The 11,283-nt window shown below is 39.9% G+C and overlaps 2 protein-coding genes across 3 annotated transcripts in view; one reads left to right on the top strand and one right to left on the bottom strand.

The window, feature by feature from the left end:
- Nucleotides 1–290: 290 nt before the first annotated feature.
- On the bottom strand, nt 291–872 carry LOC137981916 (gigaxonin-like). The gene has a single exon (XM_068828947.1). The coding sequence runs from the start codon at nt 870–872 to the stop codon at nt 291–293; it is 582 nt and encodes a 193-aa protein (XP_068685048.1).
- Nucleotides 873–5,485: 4,613 nt separating this feature from the next.
- LOC137982080 (E3 ubiquitin-protein ligase TTC3-like) overlaps nt 5,486–11,283 on the top strand; it is a 70,905-nt gene continuing 65,107 nt past the window's right edge. Inside the window, exons 1-4 of one of the 2 annotated variants that reach the window (XM_068829124.1) lie at nt 5,486–5,578; nt 5,859–5,950; nt 6,085–6,175; nt 9,085–9,209. In XM_068829124.1, coding sequence (XP_068685225.1) covers nt 5,575–5,578; nt 5,859–5,950; nt 6,085–6,175; nt 9,085–9,209 — 312 coding nt within the window. In that variant the 5' untranslated portion in view covers nt 5,486–5,574. Of the gene's footprint in view, nt 5,736–5,858; nt 5,951–6,084; nt 6,176–9,084; nt 9,210–11,283 lie in introns of both variants that reach the window. The other variant, XM_068829123.1, reaches the window with a different exon arrangement.

The following is an 11,283-nucleotide window of genomic DNA, read 5'->3' on the forward strand; positions in this document are numbered from 1 at the left end:
TCACTGTATTTAAAATGTGCCTTTCTACGCAAATAGCAATCAAGGAGCTCGATTACTTAGAGAAAAGGCTAGTCCTTCATCTAACTTTGAAGGTACATCATTAATTTCGGGGCGGGGTAAATATCCACCACTAGCAATCGACACGAGGTAAACAGTTGTTAAATAAGGCACATGCTCTTTAAAACTATTTCAAGACACTAACTCCACCATGATCACACTCGGTATCATGGATTTAAAAAAGATTTTTTTCCCAAAACGGACTTTGGGAGAAATGTCATTACTCATTTAAGTTACATAGAGGTTCTCATGGAAATGTTTCTTGGCTGTGTCTGGCTTGCTGCTTTAGTGGTTTGGTCAAAAACTCTCGCGCTCCGAATCCATTCCTCTGCTTGTTGGCTTTCCAGACCAAGAAAATCCTGTGTTTTAGTGACCGCTTTGAAGTTTAAAATGATAAACTTCCTGACCACCGACTCCAGAGAATCACAATTGTATCTCTTAGCAAAATAATAGCAGGCGATGCAGTTCGCCAGGGACAACATTTCTTTCTCGACAAATTTTCCAGCTATCGTTTTCAATCCTGGCATAAGCAGATAGTCCGCTGCCTCGATAAGGTCCAAAGCATTCTCTTTGGTAACTTGAACATTGCCAGAGTTAGCGAATTCCAAGACGTCTTTCATAATAGACTCGTTCATATACTCTGACCGGATGGTTCCTTCCTTGCTCTCTTTCGTGTTACTGTTGAGAAGAACGGAGAAGAAATCGCTTGCAGCAGATAGCTTCTCCCGATTTGCAGTCACTTCTTTGCCCTCCAAAAAGAAAGTTACTTCGCCTGAACCGACATCTTTTGGCTTCATTTTGACCTCTTTCTCCATCTTGGAGACCGTCGATTCACAGTTTGTCGAGAATCTCAACTGGTTGGTAAATACGCTTACTAGCTATCTTGTATCTTTCCAAAATGCAAATGTTCTCTAAATCCTATAAGTACATCCGCTATGCAAGTGAAAAGTTGACTAAGAACAAAGAACGAACGGGAGAGCTAGTTTATACGGAAGAGAATAGTTTTAATTATTGACGTGGGATTTTACCCAAGATCTTACTTTTCCCAAAAACGAACGCTTCTCTAGTAGGCTTATTTTTAATGCCCACAGTTGCTTGCTTAAAAACTCTACTATCAGAATTTGGGCTTTACAAATGCGGGGAAACGGAGTTTTCCGATTATCGTTTTCAACCGCGTACAGGAATTTTCCGAGCAACGGAAAACATCAATAACGATCATCTGGATCCGTCGAAGCCAATTTAATCAGGTTGTTCATGATTTCCTGACTTATCCCGAATCTTCTCAATGATCCGCGACCATTTCCGATAGGTGCATTAATTAAGGTCGCCTGCAAACTAGCCGGGAGGAAACAATGTTGCGGAAGCAAATGTTTCCCCGGTTGCGGCCCCAGGAAATATGTTTCCTCGTTTGCGGACACAAGGCTATAGTTTCCATATGTCGGGAAAATCCCAGATTATGCGATGCTAACTTATGCGCGCTGCACAAGCAGCATGATTATTTTTCCCCTTTTAACTAATGATGTTACTGTTTTGTGTCGTTGTCGCTATCTTGGCCGTCGTTGTTCATGACGGCTACAGAACGGTTAGCATATAATTGCCCGAGTTTCAGTCTCTTGTCCACTTCTCTCAGGGGCACCCAACGAGAATATAGTTCAAAACCACTTAAACATAGCATTGTTAAACGTATTTTAGTATTTAAACGGTAGATATAGGCATATTTTTATCCCCTAAGACTTTTTCATCTGTTCGGTTTTCCTAGCTGAAAGCCTAGTGATCCGAAAACTATAGGGATCAAAACTTACCTATTCGAAAATTTCAGCCAGAAAAAAAGGCTCTAGGTGACCTTTTTAGGGAAAAAAATCTGTTAAAAATGGGTAATTATATCATTTTTCAGATGTTCGAAAATCCTAGTAGAGGCAGGCAAGCAAGAAATTATACAACAAATGTTCCGAAAATTCTAGATCTCAAGTCGTCTTCCGAACAGATATTTTCCGAAAATTGACGTTGGGCCCCTGTCTCAACTCCCTGTCATGGCGGCTACAGAACGGTTAGCATATAATTGCCCGAGTTTCAGTCTCTTGTCCACTTCTCTGGCTTCATTTGAGTTAAATTTAGTTACTAAGCCAATTTTTTTCCCAACATTATTCCCTACATGCGACCGGTGTAAAAATTTCCCCGTGCCGTAATATCATTTTTACTGACTTCCGCCGACACCGTGAATTAAACAGCGCTGGGAAAATTCCGGTGGAAGAAAGTCAAGAGCAAAGAAAACCGAAAGCGGAAATTCATTCATTGCACCCGAGGTCTCGGTGCCCATGCTGGTGGAAAGAACACAATAGCAAAATTTGACTCTGTCATTATGCAAAACTTGAGCTACATTTTTCTATTGTTTGGGCACCAACATGGCCGTCTTATCACATGAGTGCAATCAAAGAATGATAATAGACATTTCACGGTTGGTTGGTTGAGCCAATGCCCCTAAATTTCAATGTTTTCGACCACATGGACCCGCTTTTACTCTACTATGAAAATGTGAATTGCCAATATTTGCCATTCTTGTAAGTCAGTCATGCCAGAATTGGCACTCGATGGATTCACAAATTATATCCTAACACCGGTGCGCACCGGTGGCTCAGTTGGTTGAGCACCGGGCTGTCACGCGGGAGGTCGTGAGTTCAACTCCGGCCGGACCAACACTCAGGGTCTTTAAATAACTGAGGAGAAAGTGCTGCCTTTGTAATTTCATCCGCAAATGGTTAGATTTTCAAGTCTCCTCGGATAAGGACGATAAGCCGGAGGTCCCGTCTAACAAATAATTTCCATGTTCATTAGTTCCCTGTGGGACGTTAAAAGAACCCAAAAAGAACCCACACACTATTCAAGAAGAGTAGGGGATGAAGTTCCCGGTGTTGTGGCTGTCCTCTGTGAGTATATGGGTGGATGGGTATAGCAGGTCCACATCAGCTGAAAAGCTGCCAAAACTTCAACCTGCTCAAACAAATAAATAACAAACAACCGAAATACAGTGTTTTCACGTGACGTCACGGCGGCCATGTTGGTGTTCCAAATGATCTCTTGTCCAAACTAATCGTTCCGAAATTAAAGCTCTGTTATCACGGTGGAAAAACAAGGTTACTAGTCACGTGAGTGAAAACACTCCAAGTTTGTTTTCACGTCAAAATCTTAGAATTTTAGCAGAATTACCCAGAATCCTTTTTGGGCATGAACAAGGCAACTTGAGAAGCACGAAGCGCAGCCGGAGGAAAAGTGAGAAGAGAATTTCTAATCAGATACTAAGAAGTAGCCCTGGTGTATGCTGTTAGGGTAGACTTTTGATTTGAGAGCATTTTTTTTCGTATAAAATTGCCGACAAAGTAGTGCTTTTTTTGGTGTTATTGTGGAGGCAAATAGCTGGCTTTTGGTGCTTTCTTGTCAAACGAACGGTATAATGTAGTGGAAATCGAGGCTCATCGTCGGGACTTCAGACTGTAACAACTGTCAAATTAAGTAGTATTGGTATTTTGCCCGGATATATCTGGAATTAGATCACTAATTGTTGCGTGATAGTTTATCTCCTAGATGCTTACCATCTAGCCAGAAATCCGGAAATTTTAGTTTGTGGTCAAATGGAAAGGCAATTTTCCGGAAAATCTTCTCGGAAATTTTGGACAACGTCCAGAGGTGGTCTACTTTTTCCGTTTGGAACGGAATTCGGGAAATTCCGTTACCATTTGTGGTAATCGTTCCGTTTTCAGGCCCTTTTTCGTGATTTTAGCGCCAGATAATATTATTATTTATTTCTGTATTTTGTTATTCAAAGTTAGCGTGATAACTATAGAGAGTTCCTGCTAACGTATAAATGTAGATGTAGATGTCGGAAATACGCAAGATGGAATGCCGGGCAGTAAATGGTAAGTGTCATTTTCATGCATCCGGTGGTTGAAGCCTAATCTAAATCAACAGGTGAATGACATTAGTCTTTCTATTTGGTTGTAATGTAGCCTGCTTGCAGGCGGTACTGTAGTTGTTGTGTCGCCACTAAACACGTATCAGACGCCATATTGGAAGAGCGTGGGATAGGTCTGGGCCCCGTGAGACCTCATTACGAATTCCGGGTTTTCGACCATCCAACCGCCTGCGTGCAGGCTAGTTAAGGTTGTAACGTTTCCTTCTTTTTTTTTGGCGTGCTAATTATTAAGTATTCGATGTATTTATTATCCAATCATCCATTCTTGCACTATGTGTAAATTTGTAATAATTATGACTGGTATTATGGTAGCTCAGTGCTATTACACAACCCAGACTGTTATTATTTTATTTTATTTTATTTTATTGTTGAAGTGAAGATAACGGGAGTCCGTGGACTGAGATCCTTGTAAAATTTTAAAATGTCGTTTTCTTCATAAAACTCTTTCAATATTGTTGCTGTTGTTACGACCCATTCGTGAACTCAAGTCGGTTATATTACATGATATTAGGGTACACGCCTTTTGAGGTTTTTGCTGTCGTCGTTGTACGAAGCACCAGGGGCGTTACAAGTTGCTTATGATAGGTGGGGCTAAAGTACAGGTCAATTTTTACAGGTCCCACATTTTACCTTTACAAAAGCAACCCAAAACCTTCAAATCGGCCAACCTTAGGCCTAAACATCGTTTTGAGGCCTAATGAGGTCTAAGTTTAGCGTTAGTAAAGATTTTGTACCGAGTGACATGTACTTTAGACCCGTCCCTTATAACTGAACCTAAGCACTGTTTACAAATTAGGCATGCAATAAACAATTTTTGCGCATTTGAATACAGGTCGGTCATTACGGTGTTCCATGAGTTGCGTTCTTTGCACCAATCGTCCTCTTCCCAATCACCAAATTCTTGCAGCTTTTTACCATAACAAAAAAGACAATTAAATGCTTGTTTTATCCCAACGAAAACGGTTTTTCTCAAAATTAAAAAAGTATATTTAGGATTTAAAACTATAAAAAATAGCTTATCTTGCCTGATTCTTGTGTTTCTTTGTCTCTGGTACAGTTTCTGGGTCGATTAAGAGCGATTTAGGTGGTTTTTTCCCCAAAGTGGGAAAGGATATTTAGAGGGAAAAGAAGAGAAACCAAAGACCACCTAAATCGCTCAACTGTAACCTCAACTGCGAAGCCTGACCCTAGGCTACATGAACTTGACTACGGGTGCAGGGATGGTGCAGTGGTGAGAGCATTCGCCTCCCACCAACGCGACCCCAATTAGCGCTCCAGCGATAGAGCGAGTACTGTAGACACTTAAATAAAGTTCTTTTCTTTTCTTTTTGCCTGGTAACCAGTGTGGCCATAAGCCGGAAAAAAACCGTTCCATTCGCCGAGTGAAATTTTCGTATTTCTGAGAAATTCGGGTCTTCCCGGGTCATCTTTATCAATAGACCAATCACAGAGCAGTATTTTGACGAGCCTTCTTGGTCGCATGAACGGCCATTTTGAATTAACGCCATGCATGCCGTTGTGTCTTTCCATCCATTTAGCACCGTTGACGAATGTGTGAGAGTATAGTACCACATCTCTTGCTTCAGTAACCTTTATGTAATTGTTAATAATTGCCATACCGTTTGTGTGGATGTCAAAATAGCCTTTATCCTGTAATCAGGAGATCACAATATGCCAACCACTCCACGGAAAGTTCGTGAGAACAGAGAAGGTTCTCAAGTTTAAGCTCTAGTGTTTCTGTTTGCAAATAAGATTTATGCAAGTTCCAGGTTCCGTTTACGGAAGAAAACTTTATTGTGGCATATTCCGCTGATATTTTGCCATTTTTTGGTAGGTATGTCCCGGGGCACATCAAAAAAACTCGCCAGTGATAGCGATGACGATGATATGGACATGCCTTCCTTGATTCCCTGCAGCGAAGAGGAGGTAAAAATATATTATTATATTATTATACAACTGAGATATCACCTGTGGCTTTCTTTTTCCTTATTTGCCTTAATTTGCCTTTATCTGTAAAGTTATTATAGTTCATTTGTAACCACGTTTTTCTTTGATCAAAGGATTCCGATGCGGAGGAATTTAGGAGAAAAGCGGCCGGCACTAACAGGAAAACTGAAACGAAACCAAAGCCAGTAAATGCAAACAGTAACGGTAAATGTAAATTTATCTTTGTTGTTTTTTCTCACCTCTTACGAACACACCCTTTTAGCAGGAGGGTAAGCTCTGTTTGTTTAGAATTGTACTGTTATTCATTAACATTTCGTACTTGCCTTGATGTTTCATTAATTAAATAGATAAAACATCATAACGTGGTATCGACCCTTTGTGTATGCACAAGTGTCTTGCACTTGGAACTTGGAACTTATACTCCCAATTAGCTGGGCTAACACTGGGAGATATGAAATAACGAATTAAATGATAATAATCCACAATAAATATATAAAGTCAAAAGAAACAGTAAAAGTAAATAGTTCAAAGTCTTTTCAGGTTGTTCGGGGTCTTCATATTCTGATGGCTAATGACTTAAAAGAGGTAATGTTCTTAGCTTGGACTGCTTGAGTTAACAGTTTGTTCCATACCCGAACAGTTCGTACAAACGGAGAATAACTGTGTGCCAGAACGCTTGAGTAGGGCTGGAGCATAGCATGTTGGATCCTTGATCTAGGAGCTGGTTGGATAGAAGATGGGAATTCAAGATCTATGAGATTGTTTTTAATTTTGTAGAAAAGAGTCACTTGGGCCAGCAAACCAACCAAGTTGATTTACAAGATCTTGTGAGTTTGTAGATCTTATGTAATCATGTGCGACGAAACGAGCAGCCCGCCGCTGGACTTTTTCGATAGTTTCAGTGTCCATGTTTGTGTGTGGATTCCAGGCAGCACTTGCATATTCTAGTAAAGGTCGAATAAGTGCTTTGTAGGCTCTTTCCTTGACTTCAGGCGTACACGGTTTTAAAGTCTGTTTAACCAGCCCAAGAGACCTATTGGCTTTGTTGGAAATTTTATCACAGTGTTCTTTCCAATTTAACTTGCTCGTTAATCTAACACCCAGATAATCACAGGAGGTTACCTGTTCCAAGACCTGACCATGCATGTAATATGGTAGCATGACAACGGCTCGCTTGTTGGTCAAGGGAATGTGGTAGCATTTCTTCACGTTAAACTCCATCTGCCAAAGGCAGGCCCATGAAGTTAGTCTGTCAAGGTCTTGTTGAATGATAAGATGATCCACAGGCAATACAACCTTTCGGTACATAATGGTGTCGTCAGCAAAGAGTCTAATATTTGACTTGATATCACCCACGATGTCATTTATATAAATCAAGAAAAGCATGGGGCCTAAGCCAGCCCCTTGAGGAGCTCTTGCCTGACCTGCTGGGTTTCCATTTTTGACTTCCATAAGTCCTCTCCTTCTTCCAGGGTTTTTGACAGTTTATAAATTAGCAGATTAAGTTTAGCAAGTGGCGAACTGTTCTTTGCTAAAATCGCAATTTTCGAAACCGCTTGCTTCCATCAACTTGCCACATTAAAAGTTGAGATTGCTTTCATGCAGAACCTTGATCTGTCAGAATAACATCTGCTCCATCCTGGCAGTGATCTTGCATGACCTACCAGGTCTAGGTTGGCTATTTTGTTTGCTTAGGCATGAAAAGCCAGCTTTGTTAATGCAGAAAATGGTCGCACGCGACACACACCAAGTTCTTCTGTTAGTTCTGAGACTTTTCTATCTTTATCCCTTAGCGCATAAAATTATACAATGTAAGCTTTCAAACTGCCGTCTGTAACTCCTTTACACACCATTTTATGAAGACACATGATAAACAGAAGAAGTGATGCCACAATTGAAATGCATTTATGCAATGCAATTACCGTTAATAAAGAATCTTTTGCTGTGAGATCACTTCTTTATCGAATAGCATTACTTTTACATCACATGCTTCATGAAAACATTGACTGTAGACAATCCTGGACAAAAGTGACTGAGAATTTTCTCAAGGTTGCTCTTTTTTGACATTGCCAACTACAAAAGAACACTACAGTGATTGGTACAGTTCGATCCGTCTAGACCATAGGTCTAAGGTCTGTATGTGTATCGTAGAATACTGTATGTACACTGTAGGGCAGTACTGTGATAGATTAAAACAGTGTATTGTTTGTCTGTTGTTGATGTCGTTGACAAGTCGTTTGTAGGGTGCGGGACGTTGTAGGCTTCGGGTTATTGGTGTGTGTTCCAAGTTAGTAAACCAGCTTTGCAGTATGATCCGTGGGTAGTAGTTAGTGTTGTAATTAACACATTGAGCAGAGTCCCAGTCGATTCTGTGGTTTGTCTGTAGATGGTGTTCAACAATCTTATTAGGGACCTTCAGATTCTAGGATGAGATTGACTATGAGTATGTGATTTTCTCATAGAACAACAGTGAGCATGCGCAAACTAGTGTCATTTTGATGGGAAAAACATACCTTTGTCATTTTAGTACGAGGTTTTGCAAAAAATTATGTCATTGTGTCAATACAAGTCACCAACACGGTAGTAGTTTCGGCATCTTTTGATCAGGAAAAGACTCAGTTACTAGCAATAAGAATAACCGAGCAACCTGTGCTGCTAACAAAGAGCAAGATAAATCGTCGAGGGTTACAAATAAAGTATTTTCGCTCATAACGGGTAGCCAAATCTCGTACTTGTTCTCATCCTAGAATCTAAAGGTCACTATTTTTGATATCACTGTTCTACATCACTCATCTGTGTTCAGTCAGTCTAGCGTTTACATTTCTGCCGGTCTCACTGATATAAGTGGCCTGGCAAACGTTGTGTAAGTACTTACGTTCGTCTGCTAAGCTGTCATGTGAATCACAAACCAGTAGTATGCGTCTCGTTAAGGTCCATATTGTTGTATCCTTGTGTAGTAGGGTTGTGAAATAATCCGTCAAGAAGTCTGCCAGTGTGGGTGGGTTTCCTGTAAACCATCGTCTGTTGTTGTCACGGGTGACTAACGATAGGACGATAAACATAATGAATACTGGTTACTAATTGATATATTTTTTAAAATTCATATATTTCAGCTGAATGTGCAGAAATGTGGTACAGACTGAGTAAAGATGAGAAAGAAAAGCATATTCATGTTATGAAAATATATTTGCTTGCACCATTCCTTTTTGGCCAAGTTCCTTTGAATCAAGAAGATAAGGTAATGTACCATGTTATATCAAGAGCGTGATGCATTTTCTTAATATAATGTTTGCTCTTTGGAACATTCTATAGTTTCAAAAACCCGATGCTCTAACATTATTTTATTGTGTTTAGTTTTTGTTGTGGTAAAAGTATAATTTCGCTAGTGTAGCGATAGCGATCAAGCGTGTTATCTGTTACAAGAAATTCGGAGAAACAAATCAGCAATGATTACTTCTACCAAATAAACAAGCTCATCTTTTCTCCTTCCTGAAGATTTCTTTTCCAACTTTGCATTGATTGATAGTCAGTTGATCACACTTTGTTCACTTTCTATCGTTAAAATTGCAGTCTCTTTGTTGCCTTAATTTACATACCAACAACACAATGCAAAGGTGCCAAAATGAATAACAAAGGACAAACTTGTTGAAAAAAAACTAGTTCGCAAACGCGTTCGTTTTTTTTTTTCAAACGCGTTGACTCTCCATTCTCAACGCGTTGTCAACACGTTTGATGGTTTGCTTATCTTTGAGCGGTACTGTAAAAGAAAAATTTTTTTGCGGAGGGAGTACCAGAATGAACTCCTCCCTGCCGGCTGTAAGAAGGTCCTGGTGTCATGGCTTTCTACCTTTGCAGTGTATTTTTGATTTATGTACCATGAGATGAATGCCAGTGGGTTTCAACGTGATGAAACAGGACATGCAATTTTATTGAATGGTTTCAAAAACATTCCACAAAGAGAGTGTCCCTCTGGAGTCCATCTCGAGGCTCTGGGGAATAAACTCCTGTAAATCCTCCTAGAGGCTTGAGATGATTCCTTTTGTTTAGGAATAAATTTTACAGGAAAACCAGTTGTTTATTTGCGCACCACTTTGCAATTTTGTGACACAATGTTGGTGTTTTGATTGGCAGTTTGCTCAGAGGAAGTTGCAATTTCAAATGTCAACTTGCTGCCAGCTGTTTACGCTCCCATGCAGAGTCACATATTTGGACCCGTTCAAAACAACCTTGATCTCTGTTTTTTACAATATAAATTGACGGCATAATAAGTCTACATTAGGTAGGATTCGCGAGGCTGTGCAAAAATTACCGTAACAGAGATGTATCCAGGTTTTCAAATTTGGGGGTCCTCTGGACCCCTTTTTGAAAAATTTGGGGGTCCATTGCAAAATTTTGGGGGTCCAGCTAATTAATATTCAAGAATTAATATGCGATCTATTGCTTCTTAATTGCTGCTGCAGTACCCTTTCAGATTTCTAATGACACAAAAATAAAGTCCTATCCCTCCCAACGAATATGTACTTAAAATGATCAATTTCTTTGAAACTGTTGTGCCTGTTGATTCATCGATCAAAATGTATGGGCTGTCAAAGCTCCATAGGTCACATTGAAATCCGTATGCTGTAGGAACTGTTGGCTCCAGTTGATAACTGATCTAGATCTCCCCAGAAAAAAAAAAGCAGAACTGAATCTCAATTTTCCGTAAAAGAGCATCATTTATTTTAACTACACTTGAGGCGTAATTTAGGAACAACAGAGTAAACAAATGTTAGCGATCGATGCACAGTTCATCGTCGGCCTGTGCGTCCGTGACTTCGCCATTCAAGTTTCATGTTCAACACGTTAATTATAACACTAACTCCGAAAAAAAGTTGCATAATTTGCAAAACAGGCAAGTTACGTGCAAAACAAGAACGGAGACGACAATGACACGTGCGCGTCCGGAATTATTTTGTTTATCAACAGGGTCGCACAAAACAAAAATTTAACATACTTTGCCTTTGGATTCTTTGTTATTTCACTCACGATAAGCGAACTAATGCTTGAAATTCACTTGGAAAGCATGCAACAAACTGAACTTCGACCGAAATGTTTTATTATCACTGGCGGCAGATCGAAAGTGTCTCCGATTATCTCATGTAAAAAACAGCTCAGATCATGTCACACAACACGTGCGAATTCAAAATTCGACTTCTGAAGCTGGTTTTAATGGTTGACAAAATGAAATTATTGGACTACAAAAATCCGAAAATAGTAGCTAACCTTGAAATTTAAGGAACTCAATCATTTCTCCGTTGTGAGAAATGGGAATG

This window comes from Montipora foliosa, chromosome 13 (genome assembly GCF_036669935.1).
Source record: "Montipora foliosa isolate CH-2021 chromosome 13, ASM3666993v2, whole genome shotgun sequence".
Classification (NCBI taxonomy): domain Eukaryota; kingdom Metazoa; phylum Cnidaria; class Anthozoa; order Scleractinia; family Acroporidae; genus Montipora; species Montipora foliosa.

Coding starts and splice junctions, on each gene's coding strand:
- LOC137981916 (XM_068828947.1), bottom strand. CDS start 872: ATGGAGAAAGAGGTCAAAATGAAGCCAAAAGATGTCGGTTCAGGCGAA.